The 24,576-nt window shown below is 30.8% G+C and overlaps 3 protein-coding genes, 1 long non-coding RNA gene and 3 other non-coding genes across 7 annotated transcripts; 4 read left to right on the forward strand and 3 right to left on the reverse strand.

Annotated features, from left to right (window-relative positions):
- Positions 1-2,256: 2,256 nt before the first annotated feature.
- On the reverse strand, positions 2,257-5,550 carry LOC123196746 (AUGMIN subunit 2-like). Its single transcript, XM_044610850.1, has 6 exons — positions 5,305-5,550; positions 5,036-5,161; positions 4,822-4,926; positions 4,255-4,323; positions 3,489-3,602; positions 2,257-2,773 (listed from the first exon to the last, which is right to left on the reverse strand). The coding sequence occupies exons 1-6, from the start codon at positions 5,431-5,433 to the stop codon at positions 2,405-2,407; spliced, it is 912 nt and encodes a 303-aa protein (XP_044466785.1). The 5' UTR covers positions 5,434-5,550; the 3' UTR covers positions 2,257-2,404.
- Positions 3,728-4,244, reverse strand: LOC123196747. The gene is made up of 2 exons (XR_006497732.1): positions 3,982-4,244; positions 3,728-3,880 (listed from the first exon to the last, which is right to left on the reverse strand). It is a non-coding gene; the product is annotated as an uncharacterized LOC123196747 (long non-coding RNA).
- Positions 5,551-5,870: 320 nt separating the features above from the next.
- On the forward strand, positions 5,871-5,937 carry LOC123197109. The gene has a single exon (XR_006497810.1). It is a non-coding gene; the product is annotated as a small nucleolar RNA U49 (small nucleolar RNA).
- A 178-nt stretch (positions 5,938-6,115) lies between these two features.
- Positions 6,116-6,262, forward strand: LOC123197108. The gene has a single exon (XR_006497809.1). It is a non-coding gene; the product is annotated as a small nucleolar RNA snoR2/U65 (small nucleolar RNA).
- A 32-nt stretch (positions 6,263-6,294) lies between these two features.
- Positions 6,295-6,379, forward strand: LOC123197105. The gene has a single exon (XR_006497806.1). It is a non-coding gene; the product is annotated as a small nucleolar RNA snoR77Y (small nucleolar RNA).
- Positions 6,380-6,504: 125 nt separating this feature from the next.
- On the reverse strand, positions 6,505-11,532 carry LOC123196745 (nucleobase-ascorbate transporter 1). The gene is made up of 14 exons (XM_044610848.1): positions 11,349-11,532; positions 9,960-10,057; positions 9,438-9,614; positions 9,230-9,330; positions 9,069-9,144; positions 8,597-8,656; positions 8,320-8,507; positions 8,138-8,234; positions 7,846-7,932; positions 7,697-7,755; positions 7,521-7,612; positions 7,328-7,405; positions 7,078-7,238; positions 6,505-6,998 (listed from the first exon to the last, which is right to left on the reverse strand). Exons 1-14 carry the CDS (start codon positions 11,422-11,424, stop codon positions 6,786-6,788), a joined length of 1,563 nt encoding a protein of 520 aa, XP_044466783.1. The 5' UTR covers positions 11,425-11,532; the 3' UTR covers positions 6,505-6,785.
- Positions 11,533-22,138: 10,606 nt separating this feature from the next.
- On the forward strand, positions 22,139-24,389 carry LOC123196395. The gene is made up of 2 exons (XM_044610406.1): positions 22,139-23,576; positions 23,688-24,389. Exons 1-2 carry the CDS (start codon positions 22,281-22,283, stop codon positions 24,120-24,122), a joined length of 1,731 nt encoding a protein of 576 aa, XP_044466341.1. The 5' UTR covers positions 22,139-22,280; the 3' UTR covers positions 24,123-24,389.
- The last annotated feature ends 187 nt before the right edge of the window (positions 24,390-24,576 follow it).

Raw genomic sequence — 24,576 nt, forward strand, 5'->3', positions numbered from 1 at the left:
TTTAACAATCAAATAGTATTCATATTATTTTATCTGATTATTATGATAGAAGTGTGATAAAACATTATTTTATTCTCGAATCTTAAAATATTACGATAATATGTATTATAAGGGTATATATATTATTTTTAAAACTTATTAAGAATAAATTTATATTTTTTTAATCTTATTTCAGAAATTATTATATTTAATTATATTACTATAATTATAGCCCAATAGTTGGCATTTACACCCTTAGTGTATTTTGTAATTTTTAAGGATATAACTATTCATTTTTAAACTATTGTAAAATATATTAAAATTTTTAAAAGTACCAAAAACACTCTACACTTTTTTTGAACTTCTAAAACCTCCTAAAAATTTCATTGCCCACTAAATAATTTCAAAAATTAAGTTTGTTTCCAAACATATAGTTATATATTATTAGTGTTCCTATCCATACTTATTTATGATTTTAAATTGAATTTTATTTAATTTATGGTAAAAGTTTTTATTTACTAAAATTATAAGAGTAAAATATTATTTAGTTTAAGTGTTTTTGTATCAATAATTTTATAAGAAAAATAGAAAATTTAGCCGACAGTGAAAATATAATTTTTTAAAACTTAGGGATGGTAAGGTAATTTTTTAAAAGTTGGGTGGGAAACAGTAATTTGGTACTTAAAGTTCAGAATTGCCCGAATTTGGATTGGGGGCAAGGCAAATTGGTACGCAAAGTAGGCATGTACGGACGAGATTCCCTCGCTTCAAAAATGGATAAAACTCAGGCCACTTATATATTTATAAATTTCTAACGGATAAGATCATGAGATAAATAAGATTCTGCGCAAGCGTATAGCGCAGCCACGTTGCCTATGATGCTCGCCTCATCAAACAACTCTAAAGGCCAAAGTTCTAATTCCCACCCAAGGTTTGTGAAATGAACATCCCCCAGTTAAATTTAAAAAACACAAAGTCTTACATTTCTTATAAAATTTTATATTTGAATTAAGAATAAAAATATTATTTAACTAAAAATATTTAAAACTAAAAATTTATCACATTTTCTTTTTTAATTCAAATATTTAACAATTTTTCACATAAAAATTAAAAAATAACCATTTTCTTCTTACGATTTTTTTCTATTACCAAAGATAACGAAGTTAATTATCTTTGATTGGTCTCTTTCCTGTGAAGATGAAACTGTCTTCACTTTAGATAAAGATGATAAAAGAGGGTACGAGAAAGATCAAGAGGGAAAGAGAAAAATCGGGAGGAAATTAGAACATTGACAATCTAAAAAAAGATAGTCATCAAAGTAGAAAAGAAAACAAATTTTAAGAGAAAATAATCACTTTTTTAAACCTTGAATTTAGAGAAATTATTAACTTTTTAAACAAAAAAAGAAAAATATGATAAATTTTTTGTTTTAAAAATATTTTTAACTAAATAACAAATTTTAATAATAATTTTTAATATAATAGTGAATATTTAATTTTTTTTTTAATATAACGGGTGACATACATTTCAGTAAACTTTGGGTGGGAATAAAAATGTTGGCCAACTCTAAATCATAAGCAACCTAGGCCCACTCTCATTTTTGGACGTATATAATTCGGTGATTCCCCGACCGTTTGTCCTATACTCCTATACATAAATATAAAGAAGAAGAAACCAGAAAACTTGCACAGGATTTGCAGCATGGGCATCAAAGCAGCTTATCCATTGACTTTTTAGGTTTGGTTGGAATTGAGAATAAATTCTAAACTGCGTTCATATATACTTTACTTGCAAGCCTTTGCAACACTCGCCATCGACTTTATTGCATTCAAACCAAATTTAGAGGATTCCAGTCCTCTTTTTAAAAGTTGGTAAGAACAGGAGATGTATAAAGAAGAAACTTGGCTCAATTTTTGGATCAAGTGGCCTTGGACATAACGCATCATACGTCTGGCTGGCCCCAACGCTCATATTACAAGGCCCATGGACAACTACAAGCAAAATAAACACTCAACAATCTGCTATTGGTCAAAACTTTATGATTCTGTGGAAAAATATGATCATATGTTGCTGATAATATTACTCGGTAATTGATCTTGAAAAGCACTGCAATGGAGTTCAAAAAGATCATTGTCAAACATAATCAGCAATTGAAAAGCATAAATGGAGGTCATCCATCTAGATTGTTATTTGATGCATATGTTGAATTCCAAACCTGGTTAAAAGAATCAGTTCCCAAAGGCACATTGAAGAATCATGACAGCATGCACAAGAATGTGAAACTTCCAACATTACCCATTCCTACACAAAAGAATGAGGCTTTTTTTTCTTTTTCAAAGTTATTTAATACTGCTATCCATCACAGTAGAAACATTTCACACTAAAATTTTGAGGAAACTACAACATGGGTGACAACCGAAATTTACTAACTACCACTCTTTTTAACTGAAAGAGGCCAAGACAATCTTCTATTACCTGTCCCATCATACTGATTTGAGTTGCTTGCTTCACTATTTTCAACCTCAGCTTCTTGTTGTGCAAGTTCTTGTCTTTGTAGGCTTCTGATAGCCAAGTCATCAAAACTGGATTCATTTCTCCAAGGAGGTGGAGTAACACAATCAGACTCACCTGGTAGTCTCTGTGACAAATCCTTGGCCGGTGTTGTGGGCAATGATGAGGCTGAATGACCCACCCTTAGATTTTGAAGTGTTGCAAATGATTCTCTCATTGCAGACATGGCTTCAAAGAATCGGGTGCATGATGCTAAAGCAACAGGAATTGGGCGGAGCATCTCCTGTATCAAGAAAAATTCACAGAAGATCACATTCTGCAGTAAGATCTCCCTCTTTCCAACATAATAGTCTAATGCAGCTTCAAACATCATAGATAAATCTCGTCAGATGCTATTATAAAATGAAGAAACATTTGGTAACAACATGGTCATAAGCATTGAATCTAAATTAATTATATAAAAATATATTTGCTTTGCTTTATGGTATTGATAGCATCATCATGGATAATTCAAGAAACAGTTAACTGATTATTGTTTCAGAGAAAGAGAACTGCTCAAACAAAGATCATTGATATTGTGCATGTTGTGCATATATGATTCATTTAATCAGACTCTCTATCCTCTTTAAGATGCGACAACACTAAATCGTCACCATTTTCAGAGGCATTTGACACAAAAATGCAGTAGCATCCAAGCCAAAAGAAAATTAGAAGGGGTATCTGGATCATATTCATTTCCCAACAAAATTTCAACAATCTGCCTTGGATATAACCAATTCACATGATATGGTATCCTTCATATCAGATTTAATTTAGTTGTTACTGAAAAGACAGTCTAAATTGAAATAATTAACGAAACACAACTTAGAGGTAAAAGAATCACAATATGCTAAAAGCTAAAAACAGACACAACAAGTGTGAATGTACAGACTAAAGAAGCTCAATATAGCAGTCTGGACTTAAAATGCAGGAAACAATCCAATGCTTCATAAACATACCCCCCAAACTGAAGGAGGCTCCTTAAAATTCTGACTCCATTGGAAATCTGCAACAGATGCTGTCAAGGCTCCATAGTCACTAGCTGCTTTCATCAGCAACTCTGAAAATTGTTTCTGTGCATATCCAAGCAAAAGATGTCATTAGTAATACATAAAGCAATTACAGCCAATGCTTGCTCTGCTTCATCAGGAAAGTATTAAGTATGTACAAGGGAAGATTCATTTCGAGTAAAAATTACCAATTAATTGGTAAAATCTTTATGTTCAGATTCTAAAAACTTGTACTTTAGTCCCAATATTTGATGTTCAAATCCTTGTGAAAAGTTAACAAAGTGTGATACAGTGCAAGATATGACCAAGATTTAGCAGCCATCAGCGAATCTATCCAAGGGCTGAGAAGAAGACAAACATCCACAGCAGAACATAAATAGGCCTATTTTCATATTCTGTATTTCAGAAAGAGCAAGAACATCTAAATCAATAACAAACAAACCTTAAATTTATGCCAGAGAACTGAAACCTAAAACTCTCATTCACTTCTAGTCAGGATTGAAGTCCCAATTCCTAAGAACCAACCCTAAGTCATGCCTTGAAGACAACTGACCAATTAGCATGCATAACCATCAGTTATATATTCATGCAAGGTGAATCGATACTAAGCCTAGTCTAAAGCAAGTGTGTGTGTGTAACTATACACATACATTATATATATTTAATAAAGATTCCATTCTAGTTAAACAACCTATGATTAATCAGGTAAACAAACCTGAAATTCTGCTTCCACTGGAATGCAATCTAGTGAATATGGTTGTTGAAGACGAGCTATAATGCGATCCTGACATCATTTATAAATTACAGGAAAAAAAAGTTACAATAGATAAATAGAAGTCATTACACATAAGTAATCAAATGTAATAAGCAGGTAAGAAAAAAATTACATTTCAAGACAAGGCAAAATCACTTCTAATGGCAACCATAGTCTTGCAGCCATCAGTATTGACACTATTTCAGTAGCATACAGTGAACTAAGATATAATTTATACAGAATCCAGAAATTTCTCAAATGGCATACAGCAATTCCCCACACAGATATGAAAAATCCCAAATTGATTATTACTTAACAATGACAGTTTCACATGCACCTATCCTGATATCATAGCAATTCCATTAACCAGTAGAATCAACAATATCTTCTCTGTAGGTGCACATTCATGTTGTGTATTACAGGATAGCATATAAAACTCTAGAATGAAGCAACACATTTATCAAAAAATCCATGAAAGTTCATCATATTCACTCAAGAAGCCCATTCTACAAGAACTAGGGAACTCACCTTATTCTGAATGACATCTTTTAGTATACTAGTAATCCTTGATAAAGTCTCAATCTTCTTTTCCATTTCACTTACATGTGTCAAATGTGCAACGTTTTTATCATCCTAAAAGTTCCCATATCAAAATCACGGAACAATTCAGTTACAGAAACATAATAAGCATCATTTTTCCAGTTATTATTATTATTATTTTTCGATAGAACAACTACTTCACCTTTCGACCTTGAAGCTCGACTTGCAGATCTGCTATTTTCCTCTGTACAGCAGTTAATTCTCTTAGTACTCTTATCAAATCATCACCCTTCTCACCACCATTCGCACATAAGTTTTGAAGTTCTTCCTATTGAAATTTTAAGCCATTAATTTCAAATTTTAACCAATTACTATCAAAATCTAACAACCTAACAAAAATCTAAACAAGTGCGTCGAATCACGAACAGAATGTACAGAAAATAAATTGAGAGTAACTAAGAAAGTAAGAACCTGGGAAGTAGGTGGAGCGACGGAGAAGCCGAGATCGGAGGCAATGGAGAGGGCATCAGACATGCCACCAATACGTCTCAGAGGTTTCTTACCAACCCACGTCGAGCCTGTGTCACTCCCCATTGACATTTTTCACACCAACAAAACACGGCCTTTTTGTTGTTCTATGCAGACGGCAACTTGAAAATTGCCAGAAAAGATCGATGGCAATGTCTACTGCTTTACTGTTGATTGAATTGCAAATTTTAAATAATGATGATTAAATAAAATAATATTTAAATTCAAAATGGGACAAACCAACCACCAGAGCCCAACAGATTTAAGGCCCATGACGCCCATCTCAACTTCATTTCATTCAAATTTATGCCTCATATTAGTCCACTGGTAGCTTTCAGCTAGGGCTTACTCTCTTCTTGTCTCTGCATAAATTCCCTTCTCGCCCGCCTTCATCACCGTTTGTCAAACAATTTGTCTGTTCTTCTGTCGGTCTGTCTACAGCATTAATGTTTATAACTTTCAATTGAAAATGCTTCTTGTTTATTAAAGGTTTTAATTTCCACCTAAATACCCGATGAGGAAGCAGACTCAAATTGATAGGAAGTGCCGTATGATACTCTAAACAGCAGCGGTGACCTCCAGGGTGCCCAACAGCGTTCCATCCACCAATCTCGATCCCTCTGATATCGTTTCCTCCACCGGATTCGTCTTCTTGGCTTCGTTGATTGGTCGGGACTACGTGGCCTTCCCTGTCCCAGTGTGTGTGTGATTTGAAACGGGACCCTGAGTTCTCTTAATCTTTATGTTTTCAATAGGTTCAATGCCACGTCGCCGGTAGCTTACGAGCTTTGACCGGCGATGCTATGATTGGACCTAAAGTAATCCAATGTTTCGCTTGCTGATAGGAACCTGGGGGACTGATTTTAGTTGGCTCATGGAGCCGTTTTCGGCGATAACATTTTACTTGAAGATCCCTTTTTTCATTTGACAGAGAAGCCAACGAGGATTTTGTCTTATAGTTGGAATTACAGGCTGAATTTACTTTGATGTTAAACAGACTGGCTATCCGAGGCTTCAGATTAACTTATCCTGGTTTTTTTCGAGGATCTGAATCCAGAAGTTTATAATAAGCTTTTTCAACAAAGCTTAGGAATCCAGAGCCAAGCAAATTATATCATCGGAAGAATTTCACCAACAAATAGATTAAGAAAAACCAGAATCAACTGATTGGTTTTATTTTATATTATAATTGCATCTACAAAAGGGAATGGATAAAATGTTCTACAATCCTAGCTTGACCCATTTAGAGATGTGATGATGGTGAATGAATTGAAGCGGGATTGGCATTGCTTGTCTGCATCAGTATTAAACATGGAATTCTAAGTTAAAACCGGTCAGTCCTAGTAACTGAATTGGATTTCAAAAGGAATTGGCTCTCTTTAGCCTTTAGCCTCAGCTTCTTATCCAGTCTTTGTAGGAACATGCTATGTTGGTGGAAAGAACCTGTTGAGATTGAATGGTAAAGTGTAGAATTCTTCATTTCTATTATCTCCTCTAAAAGTTCTGAACTTTACCCACCATGGCATTCCTCTGTCTTTCTTTGATTTTTCCACCTCTAATGTGTTGTCCAGAAACACTGCAACTATCAAACCTACCGTTGCTGGCGACGAGAATATGGTGTTCCAGAAAGCATTAAACTGCAAAGAGGAGACATCTATTAAACTGCTAATGCTAAGAAACACCTAATTATTTATTTCTTTTGGAGAAATTACTTACCCATCCAGCATTGGTGTGAACAAGTCCATGATGTTCAGGGTTCCAGTATTCATAGAAAAATTGGGGGATAGATATACCGAGAAAGAGCGAGAGACCAATAATGATAAGGTTTCTCATGCAATTCATGTTTGTGAATTGCAGGAATGATAATCCAACTGCAGCTGAAAGAATGTATGAACTCTTTTAAGCAGGGTAATGAGAAAGGAGAAAGTAATAGGACTTATATCTTAGCCATACAGTTATGCCATACCTACAAGACCAAAGAGAACACAGTATAATGCAGCAAATATTGGGAATGGTATGGATGCAAACACAGCTCCAAATTTTCCTGCAATTCGCTGGGAATTAAGTTATACAATATTCACAAAAATATGTTTATATAATAGGAAGTGCTTTCCTTCTCAGGCCATGCCTGAATTTACAAGTATCTGAAAAGTACAAACCTAAGGTAGAGAAGAATATCATGAAGCCAGCAGATATTTGAACAACTCGACGACTCCCAACTCGGGTCAGTCCAAGGAGTCCTACATTCTCCCTGAAATGCATAGCCAACATCTCTGAAATTCATATTATATGGGGAAACAACATAGGGTAATATGTATACTATTATTGATCTTACACAGAAACGGTGGAACCCGTCCCTGTCCCAAATAGACCGTCAAGCATAACACCAATCCCCTGCCCAGGTGACAATCAAAAGCTACTCAATTTGTCAAAATCAACAAAAATGCAAGGATGGTGCTATTACAAGTGCATCAAATCACACACCTGCCAACCAATGCCACGGCTCAATACATAAGCAGGTGGTGGAGTGGCAATTGCCAATCGAGATGCTGCTTGAAATGCCCCTGTTGACTGTAGAAAGCATTTTGAGATTGAGGTGAAATTCTGTCAATCCCCTAAGCAAGCCATTAAGAATTTACTAGCATGATACTTTGTATAGAAACACATAACAAAGGTGGCAAAACCGAAGAGATATTCATATGAAAACCATTTTGCAAAGCATGATGCACAGTGGTAAATATAAAATTTCAGTATCTTCAGGCAACTAAATATATACCTCAACCATAGACACAAGAACTGCAGACATCATAGCAAATGAATGACCTGCTGAAAATGTTGGTGGCCCCCACTGAAGAGGGTACGGGAACTTGAACCTAAAATAACATAACAAATGAAATTCCGCAACCAGTGAAAAGATCAAAGTAATCAATACAGACATATATTGATTATTTGCTATACCATGGGGCAGTTGATATAAGATTTGCTCTGTCAGTGCGACAATGGGCTTGAGTTATGCTAGACCGGTCACGATAAGCCCCACTGGCAGTCAAGATAATAGAATAGATCCAGATGATTGTAACACAGATTAATACCGAAAATCGTTCAAATATTGGTAGCTCTCTAAACAACTTCACATGCTTTAGATACTGCAATGTTTGAAACCCGTACAATAGTTAAGGAAAGAAAGAGCCATTAAGGTACAAAATTTTTCCAAACAAACATACAAACCACTCACTTGTGATACTCCAATGACCAACAATAGCATCGGTATCCCAATTTCCACGCAATTCCCCAGCTGGAAAAAAGAAAATTATTTGAAGGGTAATCAGTGCCAGTTCTGAAGAAAAGAATCCACAAATTACCGTAGTCAGTGAAATGAATCAGAGATGCTAATACAGAATAAGGTGTTTGATTCTGTTCATTGATATTAACCAACTTAGAGAATTTGTTTTGGCATCTATTTCTATCCAGGTTGTAACTCAAGCACTGCCACCAAAAAATGAAAAGCTTCTTGGTTGAACCTAAGAATGTCATATATCATTTGTGTTTTGCTGAAATCAAGTAAAAGAAAATATTTAAGATTCTAGTTCTAAGTCTCTTTGCTGTAAGAAACAATAGTGTGATGCCTTTACGGTGATGTTCACATTTGTGAGTATTAAAGTAATTAGCCCTTTAAAGGCTAAATATAAAGTCACAGCGGTACCAACCAGAGGAAATCCCCGTTGAAACAATCCTAAGCCAACCAATCCAACCACAGGGGCCATACCAAGAGGACTGAAAAACCTGCAAGCAAGACCAATATAATGGTAAACAAATATAATATTAAAAGCAGTTGAGTCCTTCTATCAAATTCTTGCAACCAAAGTACCGTGAAAAGAGACCCCAAACTTGACTGTAACCCAGGATGATTTGTATGCTTGAGGCAACAATTAGAGCTCCTTGGATAGCTCGCATTGTTTGTATAAATCTCTGCAAATGAATCACCAGTCAATATTTCCCTTTCTTTAGTTGAATACTTCAATGTTATTTTCCTATCAATGCACAAAAAGCAAAGTGAGGACAATTGGTCAACTTACTTCATGATTATCAGTAATCCGTTGCAACGAGGAATCATTTATAATATAAGCTATTGGAATCACATAAGCATAAGAGCCCCCAACAACAGCTGGCAACCTGGTTCCAAAAAGTGCTTGCAGAAGTGTTTTAATGCCAGCTACAAAAAGAAGAGTCTGTATTACTCGTGCTTTGTCACCCTGGTTATAAGAGGAAGATATTAATCAAGGAAACCAATTGTTAATGCTGAAGAAGGCAAAGTCACATGTCCTGCCAAAATATTCCAGGCCAAAATTCAAGCATAGAAAAACACAATAGTCCCTTCTATATGGTTTCTGAATGAAGAAACAAGATCAAGTTATAAAGCTTGTAAACAGTGGAATTTAGGCCTAGAGTTTCATTGTGGGACACATTGTGCAGGTATAGTGTTCTTTGCACACTTGCTTTGTGTAGGTCAGAACAAAGACATGCTAACTTTTAAACAAGAGTAAATTTACTCATGCAAGACATGGAACTTGAATTTAGGGAGAGAAGAGGCAGCTTACATCACTTCCACCCATTGCTGGGACGAGTAAGGAAGGGATCATTACACTTGTGCCCAGCATCAAGATGTAGTTTTGAAATGCTAAAATGATAGTTTCATCTGCAAGAAAACACTTGATCATATGAACAAAGATATGAAAATAGAGAAATTAAATCAAAATGCAAGCTGATCTTGCCAACAAGAAGATAATGAAAAATTTGCATTCTTTTTCAAATCCATTTCAAGCTCATCAAATATTAAACACTATTGTCATTCTTGGATTAGTGACAATTGATAGAACATATCCGCACTCAAAGACACCGATCATAAGTGCCCCGCTAGAATAAATTATGCTCAGTTAACAGGTATAGAAATAGTGGAGATGAAATACACACAATCATAAATATCATATTAGATGAAAACTACCAACATGTTCCAAGCCATATACAAACAAGTAAATCAGCAAATAATTTATGAAGTCTTATAAAGAACTTCTTTTTCTATTTCACTAATGCAACCAAGGCCATTTCTCCCAAATGCTGATATGTCGTAATCCTTATGGCTGTCACCAATCATACAAGTATAAAGATTAGCAGGATGATATTCAATATGGCACCACACCAATAAATTACTTATTATACAAAAAAACAAGGACGATCAAATCACTCTTCGCAAAAAGGACAAACAAAGATCATTTCATAATAGAAAATGCAACAAGATCATAAAAACAAAATGACCCTTAAAATGAGCCTCGGTACACGACGACTATTAGAACCTCTACTAAGTACCTCAGTAGCAGCAGTTGGAATGGCAAGAGACTAAGCTCGACTGAAAGGGCAAAAGGGTAAATAGCAAAACCACTTTACCAAACCCCATGGGAAGGGGAAAATAAAGAAACCTGGAATGTTCACTTCAAATCCGTTTTGCAATCACTCAGCAATCAAACAAACCAAAAAGTGCCAAAACTAAAACATAATAAAACAACAAATGTAGGGTTCAACACACACTTCCACTTGGTTTCAAAACAAGTAAGTTAAAGCTAAAAATATTAAATAAATTTCTCATCAATCTAACGAGCATAAGTTGCAGCATAACACAATCCAGCATCCCAGTATATAAAATAAACCAAACAAAGCAGTTCTCAAATAAAAGCATATATCTTTTTACCCTCAAATGGGACCAAGCTTATAATGTCGCCATTAGTAAGGCCTCAAGTTGAAGTTACATTAACATAAAAAGAGAAACATTAAAGATTCCATTCTCTCAGTAGTGCCACTAACTGTTTAAGTTACTCACTCAATAACTACCTCAATAACCGACACCCCATTTCATCATTCCTAATTAACACCATGATGAACTAACTCATTCATTAAAATATCAACCAGACCAGAAGAAGAGACGCGACACATACCCCAAGGAGGGTTAGAGTCTATGCAGTACTCAAGGTCTTGAAGCTGCTCCATGGGAGGGTGGCCGTATTCCGCCATTGCTAAAACCAATCGAAAGAAAGAAGATGTACAGACACCAGAGAGATGAAGAAGAAGAAGAAGAAGGAGAAGAGAACGAGGAACTTAGAACAAAGTAAAGTACAGGTATAAAGAGAAGTAAAGTTGACGAAAAAATAAATACAAAAGAAAAGCGAATAATATGCAAAGCAAAGTCTACCCTGTTTGTGTTCTGTCGTCGATAAGCATGTTTTTTGAATCCAGTGTCATTCTTACTCTTCGCCCCCATTTTGAACCTTTATTTACAAATATACCACCTGACCGTACCGTTTCTGCAACAGTCAGAAGAAATTAAATCTTGAGTCAAATCGATAATTAATTTAATAGATATATTTTAGAGTTTAAATTGTTGATAATGTGGGAAGACTAAATCAATTAGAAATGAAATCAGTTATGATGCAAAATGACAAATGTAACCCTTGAGTATTATTACAGTGTGGGACAGTCACACCGTAGCGTGATGATAACCGTCGGTAAATTACTGATGATCATCAAATCAGTGCTGGGACCGAAGAACATAATCAAGTTTGATATTGAGTCGTGACAACTGGGTAGGTATGTGATATTATTGGAAATAAATGAAAGAACAGGCCCTGCAGTTTTTGTTGTGTTGCAGCAAAAGCGAAAGAATATGTGCTGCACAAGTTTTTAAAGCAAGTGGACCTGCTTTCCATGTACTACATAAGGGTAATATAGTGAATTTCTACAGAGGGAGGGACGGATAAAAAGTTAAAACAACTAAACGGTGACGTTTCACGTTCTCGATATGAGCATCACCGACGATGCGAATGGACTGAAATTTTAAACATTAGAACGGCGGCGTTTTGTAATTATGATTTAAGTATCTGTTGTTGGTTAGCATATCAACTTTTGAATCCGAAACATTCGAATTTTAACATTGAAAGTTTAAATTTGAATCTCTATAATATTTATATAATTTTAATTTATTTAATATAGTAATTATATTATTTTAAATAATTGTAAAAATTTGAGCTTCAGAGTTTTATATTTGTAAAATATTATAATTATTATATTAAATAAGTCAAAATTTTATAAAGGTTGATAATTACTAATATAATTACTATTCTGGTTGACTTGGTTTCTAAGTTACCATAAATAAACATCAATAATAATCATTTACCATAATTGAATATTTATATTGGCCTATTATATGATAGTTAAATTGTATGTTACATTATGTGTTTAAATTTTAAATTTTTATATTATGTATTAAATATCATATCGTATCATATCATATAGTATTTAAAAAATAAAATTATAATTAATATATTATCAATTTAGAAAATATCATAAATATATTTAAATTTTTAAAATTTTTTTATATACTCTTATTACATAATTATTTTTTTATAAAAAAGTATATCAACTTATATTGATATTATACATTATATCTTATGATATATCTATTGTATTATATTAATATAATATATTTTATAATATATATCTTTTTTTAATTATATCATATCATAAAATATATATAATATATTATAAAATATTGATAACCATAAAATATTGTCAGATTTCTTCCATAGCTACTAAAATAGCTAAATCTTGCCAAATGGGTAGTCTCAAGTTTATTAAAAACCATTAGACTCTTTCTGTTAATTTTTAAATAACAAAACTTGATAATTTAGTGAAAATAGAGATAAGTGAAAATAAAAAGAGTATATACTAAGTAGATTTTAGAGTGTTCTTAAGCTAGAATTATTGATAAGATTTTTCGTCATGAACTAATATACTCAATTAAGAATTTTGCTTAAGTTAAACTATGATGACAACATTTCGAAAATCCTTAATGCCTTATGGGTTCTTAAATAAGGATAAGAAGTGCAAAAACAAGCTATTCAAGATTATAGTGGCCGTGAAAAAGATTAGAGTCAAGATTCTTAATTTGTTCCGTGCTCAAATTCAATTAATTCCTTTACCATGAGATTACTTTCAAGAGGAAAAAACTCCACAAATTTAAAAATATAAAAAAATAATTTTTTAGTTTGATTATCGATTTGTCTATTTTTTAAAACCGGTTAATCAATTTGAATTGGTTTTTAAAAAATTAATAAAATTTTAAATATATTAGACAAAATTTTAAAAAAATAATAAAATAGGATAATTCTTTAAAATTATGTTCAAAACTAATTAACATAAATTTGATTTAGTTTAAATCAGTTCGGTGTTAGTTTATGATTTTTTAAAATTAAAAATTTAGTTTAATTCAAAAAATTATTAAACTGATTCAGTAGACCGATTTTAAATAGTTCCATATCAAGCGGTTTATTAGGAAGAAGCATGGTTGATAACTAAAGAGGAACTCGTTGTGCCAAGTCTCATGGTGACGGCAATTGGGCACATGTTCTCACCCTTGACGAGGAAGATTGCCATTCATTTCAGTTGCAATGAAGCAATAGTAACTAAGGGTGTGCACTTCTAGCCCTTTTCCATTTATATATGAGTGTGTCATGCCTTGTAATTCTAATTCAATACAATTAATAAAATTATGATTCTAAGTACTTTTCATTGCAACTTTTTTTATTGTTGTTTCGCTTGAAAAGAAATCCTAACATACTTTTAAGATATTTTTGGCCAAAAGACTTATTCCCACCTTGGGATAATCCTTTTAAGGTATTCAATATTATCCTATTTTCTGTTTAGCCAAAAGATTTATTCTCACCCGAGAAACGTTTCTTCGTCTTTTCATCAACAAATCTCTATCTAAGAAGAGATAACGACGATATCAAATATGTTTCTATCTTTTTTTCTCCTTTTTAGTTTGTCATTGTCATCGAAAATGATTACCACAGAGGAAATAAAGAAAACTTAAAGATTTTAAGGAGAAAATGATCACTTTTTAAACTTTAAATAAAGAAAAATTATGAAATTTTTAAACTTACAAAATTTAAAAATTGTGCGATTTAGTTGTTATTGCATCTTTCTATGAATCACACCCTCAAAAATGCTGTTTTTTATTGTCTAAATCACAAAAAACCTATAATTTGGGACAAATTGCAACAAATAGAGTGTGATAAGATAAGTTCGAACCTTGGTTATGATTTTGACTATTGAATTGTACTTCTTCGTTTGTAGTTTGACTTAAATTGCATCTAATAAAATGTGATTTAACTAGATTTGATAGGATCCCATATTGTTTGATGTTATTAAGGTCAAATTTGGTTAGTTATAAGTAATATGTATTTTTATCTACCTAATGCTCTATCTGAAACTTTTTTTTTTTTTGGGTTAAAAGAGTTAAGTTGTTGGTGAAATTTTACACTTTCGAAATATAATGGGTAAGAGCATAGTTTCCCTAAGCCTAGGGTGGAAAATTAATTTACTCTTAAATAAAGGATAAAGTCCGCAATAAAATATTAAATAGATCTATTTTTTATAGAGACATTAATTAAAATAACCAAATTTTATGAGAACTAAATGATATTAACTAATAGTCTACCAATTATTTGGATATAGTCAAAATCTCAAATTAATACTCGTTTTACCCTCATTTTTTACCTAAAAAGCCCTAACCTCTCATACACTTTTTTATCTAAAATTTAGTTAAAATCGAACAAATTGGCAATAAATCCACCTTAAACTAAGTAAACAAGCATTTCAGTATGTTGATATTTTGTTTAAAGATTTGAAACTAAAATTATAAGATTTCTTGAGATAGGAGGACAGTAAAAGTGGTTGAAGTGATCTCCATCTAGGAAGAGATGATAATGATGTCATAGATATTGTCATCTCTTCTTCAACTTGTCATTATTGTAAGAAAGAAAAGATTTGGTTAAATTTTATCGTTTTATAATTAATTTTATATTTAAGAATAGTTTATTTATTTTAAACATACATTTTTATGAAATGTCAATCTGATTTTAAGTTATACTTTGTGAAAATGATCAAAACCGAGTGTAGGTATGTTATGGGCATGAATTTAAAAATCAAATTGGATTAGTCGATTAGATCGTCACTTGCTAAAAAAAACAAAAATATTTTGTTGAAAAATCGTTTTAAAAATTAGATTGAACTGAATCATAGTTCAACTACTTAGACCACTCCAATTCGCAATTAGATTGAGTAAAAAACTAGGTTGACCCAATTACTAACATCATTAGAAAAAAAAATCAACTTTTTTAATCCATTGTTTGAAATTGAACTCCTGACCAAATTGATCAACTTAAAAATGTAAACTATCAAACTAATTTAATTTTTATGTTAAAGTAATTTAGTTGATATATTTAATGATTAATTATTAAAAATCATTTTGAATATTATATTTAAACAATTGACCGTTGATCAAATTGTTAGATTGTCGGTTGAATCAAATTGTCCTCTTTACTGGATCAACGTTTGACCAATTCTAAAAACATTGGTTCCTAGTAGAATAGACAAGATAAATGCAATATGCTGACTTTTAAAAGAGTAATGTTATGTGTACATATAAAAATATATCATTATGTGATTAACTGTTATTTTATTATTAATTTAATAATAAAATTATGTGTATCCACTTTGGGTACACAAATATATATACATTTATATATGTCATCATATGATTAGATGATTTTGAATTAAGAATAAAATAATAACCAATCATATGATGACACATATGAGTGTGTATATATTTATGTACCCAAAATAGGTATACATAGTATTGTTATTAATTTAAAATCACTTAATTATACAGTGATATATCTATTCTTTCTAAAATTTTGAAAAATTTATTTTTAGCCCACGTCTACTCTATCTGGTTACATCTACATCCAGTTTCAATCATTTTTAACAAATTATTATAGAAATCAAATCAATCTCTTATAATAATATAAATTTGAAAGTAAATAAAATATTTTTAAATTTAAAATTAACTACAAAACAACAAAAATTAACAAAATAATGTGATAAAATTAATCATTTCTCTCTTAATTTTATCAAAGAATTTTTTTAATTTTGAAATGAGAATAAAATAAATATTATATTAAAATCTTAGTTATGGTATGTCTTTATATCGATTAGCAAATAAAATTAGATTATTTTAAACCGTTCGGAATTTGGAGTACACCACAAACAAAATCCAAGTAACCGCTTTCCAATGTACGGCCAGACAAAATAAATTATATGTGTAGTAAATTACCAATATACCCATTGTTTAGGCATGGGTAAAAGTGTAATTAACTTAAATTTCAAGGCTATAAAAGTCACCCTGGTTGTTTAATTTACTATTATTAGGCAACTCTAATGACTACCTCAGAACTGGGCAACCACTAACATTTCCAGTGTAAATGAGCTGTTCTCATCGATTTTCATATTTTATTATAAAATTATATTAATAAAAAAAATTTAATAATAAATTTGATGTGGAATAAAGGGTACATTTAGATAATAATTTCTCTGAAATGCTCATAAGGGCAAGAAAGTAGTCAGTTTTGAAGCAGATTTTGATTGTTTCTTTATAATAATAAGGCCAAAAGACTTATTCCCCACCAAGATTTGCTGAAACAAGAGGGTTTCCTATGCGTAAGTTAAAAAAATTTAAATATCTTTTTTTATTAAAATTTATTAATTTAATTAAAGATAAAAATATTATTTAAATTTAAAATATACAAATTTATCATATTTTTTTATTTAATTTAAAATTTTAACAATTTTATTCTATTTAAAATTTAAAATGTGATAATTTCACTTTTTTAGAGTTTTAAAATCGTCACCAGTGAAGATGAAGTTTACTGTTTTTAATGACAGTTTTAAAAGTCTAAAGGAAAAATGATTTTTTTTTCAAATTTAAAATAAAAAAAAATTATTATATTTTTTAATTAAATATAAAAAATATGATAAATTTTTAATTTTTTAAATATTTTTAATTAAATAATATTTTTATCTTTAATTTTAATAAAATAATAGATATTTTAATTTTTTAAATTTATTAGGTAAAACTTTAATTTTAACAAAACTTGGGTGTGAACAAAAGTTGTTGACTTAATAATAATGATAAAAGTTAGGATTTGGCAGCCAATGGGGTACATAAAGTTTGATATTTAGTACGGCGAGAGGGCATCTATACTATACCCCAATAAAGGGGGAAGGAGACCAAAGAAGGGCACAGTACCATCACAGTGTCTGATGTCGCTTTCCCTTATCTACCAAAGGAGGGTAGATAATGCTTGTGACCTAAATGGTTCTTTTTTTTTTTTTTTTTTTTTTCAGAGAACTCTTGATTGAAATGGTTGAAAAAATAAATTTTAGGATATAATAATTAGACCTAAATGGTTATTTTATTTATTCCTATTTGTTTTTACTCGAATTAATATACCCTAATTTGTCAATCTAATAAGCAAGTTATTCGTGTAACCCATAGATAATTTGTTTGAAAAACGGATATAAATTTTAGATTTTTGGGTCCAGATTTATAGGTAATAAATTTTTAAGGGTAAATTAGGCATGTCCATGAGTCACCCATTATTTTTTTTTTCATTCATTATCTTCTTCTTCGGTATCAAATTTATAACATACCCAATATAAATTTTACATATTTTTTATTCTTTTGACATAAAATAAATTTCAATCTATCTCAAAATAAAAAAAAAAATTGTGTTGAAAACAAATTTAGAAAATATAAACGCTAGACACTTTATTATAAATATTCATTTTATATTTAATGTTAAAATTCTTCGTTTCAATAGAGAACACTTTTATAATTTAAGGCAAATTTTTGTTATTTTACAAAATACTTATGTATTTGAGGAGAAAAATATTGAAAATTATAAAATAAATATATTAAAATAATAAAAATAAAAGAAAATTAGTAAAAATTTAATATTAGCGGGGTAACCTATACTTGCAGAGTTAGATACAGGTTTTAAAAATCTTTACTCATATATCACAATTCGTTTTCAATCCACACTTATTTTATTGTATCCATAACAATTCAATCCAATCCAATCCACCCCTAACTCAATCCATGTGTTTATCAGATCTATAATAACTTATCTTTTATATTTATCATATTTGGTTAATTATCGGCATTATATGCATATGATTCAACCAAAAGGGTGTTACAATATAATTGGAATTTGTAATACCCTCAGGTATATTCCAGAGGTATTTATGTCTTTTGACTCTATTTAGAGATATTTTTCATTTTAAGTACACATATACATGTAAAACAAATATATGTACTTAAATTAGGAAACATCTCTAAATATAGTCAAAAGACATAAATACCCCTGGAATATACCTGAGGGCATTACATCTTATCACTCACTCCCTTTTCTTTCTTGATTGCAGGTACATGTGATCGAGGTAGCTGCAAGGCAGGGTCAGGTCAGCATAAGTAGATCCGGCTGGAGCAGATTATCTCTAGTTTATATTACATGTATACAGTGACATGTTCTTGTCTACTTTTGATTTTTTGAGATTATGGTACAGTTGCATATGATTACTCCCTGTTTTCAGATGCTTTCAGATAAGTTTTCATATGAGTATATACATCTTTTGTTCACTTTCAGATTTTCAATTTTCTTGGAATACTTTCTAAACACTTTTAATGACGCGTTTATTTTAAAGTATTTTTAAAAAGAAAAAAAATAGATGCTCCGAATATTAATTCGTAACATTTCTCTTTTGGTGGGTAGTACTTCTAGGGAGGGATGTTACAGAATTATTAAATCTTGGCCGAATTACTATTTCTCTTCTTCGCTTCCTCTTCTTAATCCTACTAAATTTTTTCATTTTCTCTCTTCTTTTAAAAAAAAAAAAAGAACTAAATATCAACCTATCTTTTTCTATTATTAATTTATTTTTTATTCAAATAAATGTAAATATAAAATTATTAGAAAACTTTCTTAAAAGATTAAAAAATAGAAAAACAATGATAAGAGTGATCGAAGAAAAATAATAATAAATAATAAAAATAATTAGAAAAAAAGAATGATCAATAATGATATTATTAATAAAAATGATATGAGGGTTGGTGATAAAAATAATGAGATGAGAAAGAGAGTAACCCATAATTGTGTTATAAGTGAAGATGGAAGGAATTGAAAAAGGATAATCAATTGCTAATGATAAAAGCTAAAAATTGAGTTTAAAAAAAAATGAATAAAAAATATTTTTTTGATAAAAAATGATAAATTATTATTATGATTATTTAAAGATAAATTTTATATTAAATATTATTAGAGGAAAAATTAAACAAATTTTTAATAATAGTATTTCGATCATTCTTACAAAATCAAAAAGATATTAATAATTTAAATTTATATTAAATTGTAAGGATATTTTTATTATTCTATTAAAAAAAATAAAACAACAATTTGTAATGAAACTAAATAAAATTCGCTAATAAAAGTAGATATCGTTAGATAAATTAGATTTTTTATAGTCATGTTGCATAAATTCTTCTTCAAGAACAAAGCCATAGAGGTTTCCATGGACTTGCAAACACGACAATTGTTGAGTTTTGATAGTTCGTAGTTAGGATTAGATTCAAATCGAGCTAATTTAGTTTAAATTAATGTTTAACTTGATTTTAATTGAATTCAAACTATAGTTTTAGTGCAGTAGCAAAGCTCAAATTTGGTTTAAATGTTTTTTTTTTTTTTATAAAACTATTTAACCTATCAATGATATTATTTATCCGTTAATAATATTATTTATTCTATTAATAACATTATTTATTTTGTTAGTAATTTTTAATAATATTTTTTATTAATTAGTTTGAATTGGAGTTAACTATTTAAAATTCAGAACAAATCGAACCGATTTATGTTAGGGTCCAGATGAAGTGACTTTAAACCTATTTGTTGTTGGAGTTATTTCATTAGAATTAGTGGAAGAATTACCTTGAGGCCTTAGTTTGAAACATAATTGTCCAAGTATATATCCAAAGATCATTTTTTGTATCATATATCATATATCGTATAATACATCTTCAACAAATAATATAATAAAATAATAAAAGATTATAACTAATATATCTTCATTTTTTAAAAATCATAAATACCTTTCAAAGTTTTAAAGTTTTTTATACACGTTCTTATTATATTATTATTATTTTTATAAAATATATTATTTTATATTAATAATATATATCATATCTTAAAAAATATATTATATTATATGATATTATATTTTATTAATTTAATAATATATATAATTTTTTATTTATATTATATTATATAATTCTGACCGAATAATAAATATTATATATTATATTAAATAAATAACTATGATTAAAATATCTGTCAAACTCAATGGTATCATCAAGAGCTCTGCCTCGGGTGGAGTCAATACAAAATCTATAGGGTTGCATGCGTTTTAAATCATCCATCTCCAATTTCAAGAGTCACTTGCCAAAAATGAAGCGGCCGTGCCGTGCCCAAAAATAACATGTACATGTGGATTTAAATGGATGATGCATCATCATCAACCTTGCTTTCAGTCACCCAAAAATGGCGGCAGCTGTCCTCTGTCTGTCCAACTGTATTTGAGATAAAGAAGATTTAAATGGATACGTCTTCCTCTCCCTATTAAATGTTTTGAATCACCCAAAATGGCGGCAGCTCACCTCTGCTTTTCTTCTGTAGCTTGGTGGACTACACTTTGGAATTATACCATACAATATATATATATATATATATATATATTACAACATAAAATCCTGTAAATAAAAAATAATATATATTATAAAATATATTAAATTAATATAATATAATAAATATATCATATAATATAATATATATTTTACGATATGATACATATTATTAATACGAAATGATATATATTTTAGAAAAAATAATAATATAATTAAAAAATATATAAAAAATATTAAATTTTTATGATTTTTTAAAAATAACTATGAGTTAATTAAAATTTTTTATTATTTAATTTTTTTAAAATTGTATCAAATAATATGATTTAATATTCAATATATCATACAAAATATTAAATTTTTATTCAACTTTTATATGTGTATATATATATATATATATCAAATGGATCTTAATTTTGTTGTTTCAGGTCACCAACTCTCAATCCTTTAAATTAGATTTGGAAGAGGCTTGTCTGGCTTCCCATATTCCAAAAAAATACATTTCAATAATTTTTAAAATATTTAATAATCAAATCTCACTTTTATTATTTAAAAATAAAATAAGAAATTTTAATAAAAATAAAAAAAACATAATTATATAAAAATATAATTAACAGTAAAAATAATATTATATAATAAAATAATTTTAAATAAAATTATACATATTATTTATATATATAATTTTATTAAAATAATAAACATGATTTCTTTTTAATTATCGTAAAATCATGCAAACTTTGGCTTCGTAACAAAAAAATTCTAGAAAACCCTATCTAATTTTATTGAAATAACAATGATTTAATCTATAATTATTATATTAAATAATTTTTAATTCCAAGAAGAATCATAAGAGCAATGCAATTTAAACCCAAACTGTCGTTTTAGAGAATCTTATGACTTTACTATTTTTGTTAACTTATGGGTCAATAAATGATATTTGTTTTTTTTAATATTTCTTCAATCTATCCTTCAATTTTCATTTAATAACTTTTCCCAACATTTATTTCAAATTAATTTTGCATTAATCTCAGCACCATCTGAATTAATTTCAATTCAAGTAGAGTTTGTGAAAAAATATTTAGCTCTGATCTGATATTTTGCCAGCCCTATCTTGCAGGGGCTTTGCTTAGCTTCTCTAAAAATTTCATCTTTTATATCAAATCAATACATCACTCTTAATCGCGTTGAATTTTAGCTAATTTACAAGCAATTTCTTTGCCGTTTTTTTTTCCAACTGAAGATGAGGAGAGAGTACAAATGGGTGCCTAGGTTTGATTTGGTCAGAAAGGAATTTGATATTCCGAGAGATGTTAGCGTCAGAGTTTGGCCGGAAGGGCAGGACTTAAGATCTGGAGAGGGTCTAAAAGAAGGGGAAATTGTATTTTCATGCAAACACTTTTCTGCAATTAGATTTCCTCTTCATCCTCTCATTCATAATTTCTTTTACAGACTTAATCTTACTCCTATGCAGCTTAATCCCAACTCCCTCAGAATCCTTTCTACTACGCTTGTTTTGAACATTGTTAATGGTTGGAACTTGAGTTTAGACGATATTTTCTACTGTTATAATTTGGTTAATATCAGGGAAGAGCAAGATTATTATTACCTGTGTCCCCACCAAGGTCGTGCTTTTGTTTCAGGAAAGCCCCAGTCTGAAAAACGTTGGAAAGAGCAACCTGTAATTGTGGGCGGTAACTGGGCGGCTCCAGAGCTACATTTTCAGCCTCTACGAAAGAGCTTTGGAAAAGCATTCCGTCCGGGTTGTTTCACAAAGTTGGATGAAGAGAGGATCCAGTTCTTACAACAAACGGTACTCAAAGGGGTCCATGATTCCAACGCTTTACTGAAAAGTGATCATCTTTTACAAGTGTCTCGCAATCGTACTGGTTGGGAGGGATTATTTTGTCATACTCCAGCTCCTCAAAGGAAGTTTGTGGCTGTAGTTTCTAGTGCGTCCAAGGAATCTTCTTCAGATACTTGTTCTGCACCGAGTTTATCAGAGGCCAGGGAAGAAGAAAACCAAGTGGAACAATCATCGAAGTATACAATGAGAAAATTACCTACTGCACCTCTGCCATGTATGAAGAAGAGCCATGCTGGAAGTATATTCACTCCAAAAAGTGACCCGGGAGTTGAGCCTCCGAGGGAAATTTCGAGTCAAAAGAGGTCAGCTGAAGCGTCTCCCAGCAGGAAATCTGATTATTTTGAGTCAAAGAAACAGAAGATGCCTGAGGTCTCGGCGGCAACTGGTAGCAGATATGATGATGAACCTGAGCCTGAGGTGCCTGGTGAACATAAGGGTAAAACTAAGCAATTATTGGAGGATGAAATGGTGGATGTGATGATTAAAGAGGATAGGGAACCGTACTTAAAGAATGCTGATGGGAAAAAGGACTTGAAGGCGGAGACGGTTGAAGAAGATTTGAAAGCTTGCAGGGCTTTTGCTAGAGGAATTTGGGCACTGGCTGATGAAATAAAGTTGTTGAATCATTCAGCATCTTGTTTCTCCTCCGAGGCTCCTGTTAAAATTATGCAGGTATGTGTCTCAGTATGAACCTTGTGTGTTTCATTGACTCGTTCGTGTTACTTTTCTTTTCACTGTCACAAGAGCTTACGGTACACTCTGACATCTCTGATCAACGTGCAGGGACTCCTTTCTACTATTGGCCTTTGTAAGAAGTTGGACGCTTATGAAATGAAGATTAAGAAGCTTGAATCTGATTTGGCTGTGGCTAAGGCTGAAAATGAAGAAGCCTACAGAGAAAAATATGAAGCTGAGATGAAATATTCTCGGTTGCATAATGAGGTTGAAGAGATTAATAGGAAAAAGGTGGCACAGACTCTGAATTTTCAAAAGAGAATCAAACATCTGGAGAAAGAGAAAGACTGTTTGTTGAAGGAGCAAGAGAAGATTTATGAGAGCTTCTCCAAGCAAGTTATGGAGGAGTCAGCTAAATCGTTCAGATGCGGATGGTTGGAGGCACTGAAAGATGATGATGCAAACAGGAAATATACAAGTCCTGATGCTTTTGACATGGCTTGCGGTCTGAGTTTGGGCCAATACCTGCAAGATGATGATTAAAAAATCATTAGATTCTAAATTGTAGAGGAAGTTTGTTCTTCCAAATCAGGCTTCAATGCCAGTGCTGTATATCCTTTTGGACTTTTTGGTTTCGCTATTCCTCCTCTACACAAGACCAACAGTCTCTGGCATTCGAGGGTTTCTTTTGGTTAAAAGCTGCTATATGTATGATAAACAAGCCGACTGCAAGTAAGGAGAAAACTGCACAAGAAATTTTATAAAATTAAAAAATAGTGAAAAAAAAAAAACATTAGCAAGTTGATTACAGTGAGCAACAGGATAGTGCTATTCCTTTCAACACCAAGAAACACTAAGCCATTTCATTCATGATCTCTCTATCGGGACCAATATACATTGTATAACACACAGAAAGAGAGATAAGAAGACACCCCAAGAGGCGCCCAAAAGATGGTGCTATCTTTAACGACCCAATGCCCCATAACTGCGTTAGGAC

The sequence above is a fragment of the Mangifera indica genome, chromosome 14 (assembly GCF_011075055.1).
Source record: "Mangifera indica cultivar Alphonso chromosome 14, CATAS_Mindica_2.1, whole genome shotgun sequence".
NCBI lineage: Eukaryota > Viridiplantae > Streptophyta > Magnoliopsida > Sapindales > Anacardiaceae > Mangifera > Mangifera indica.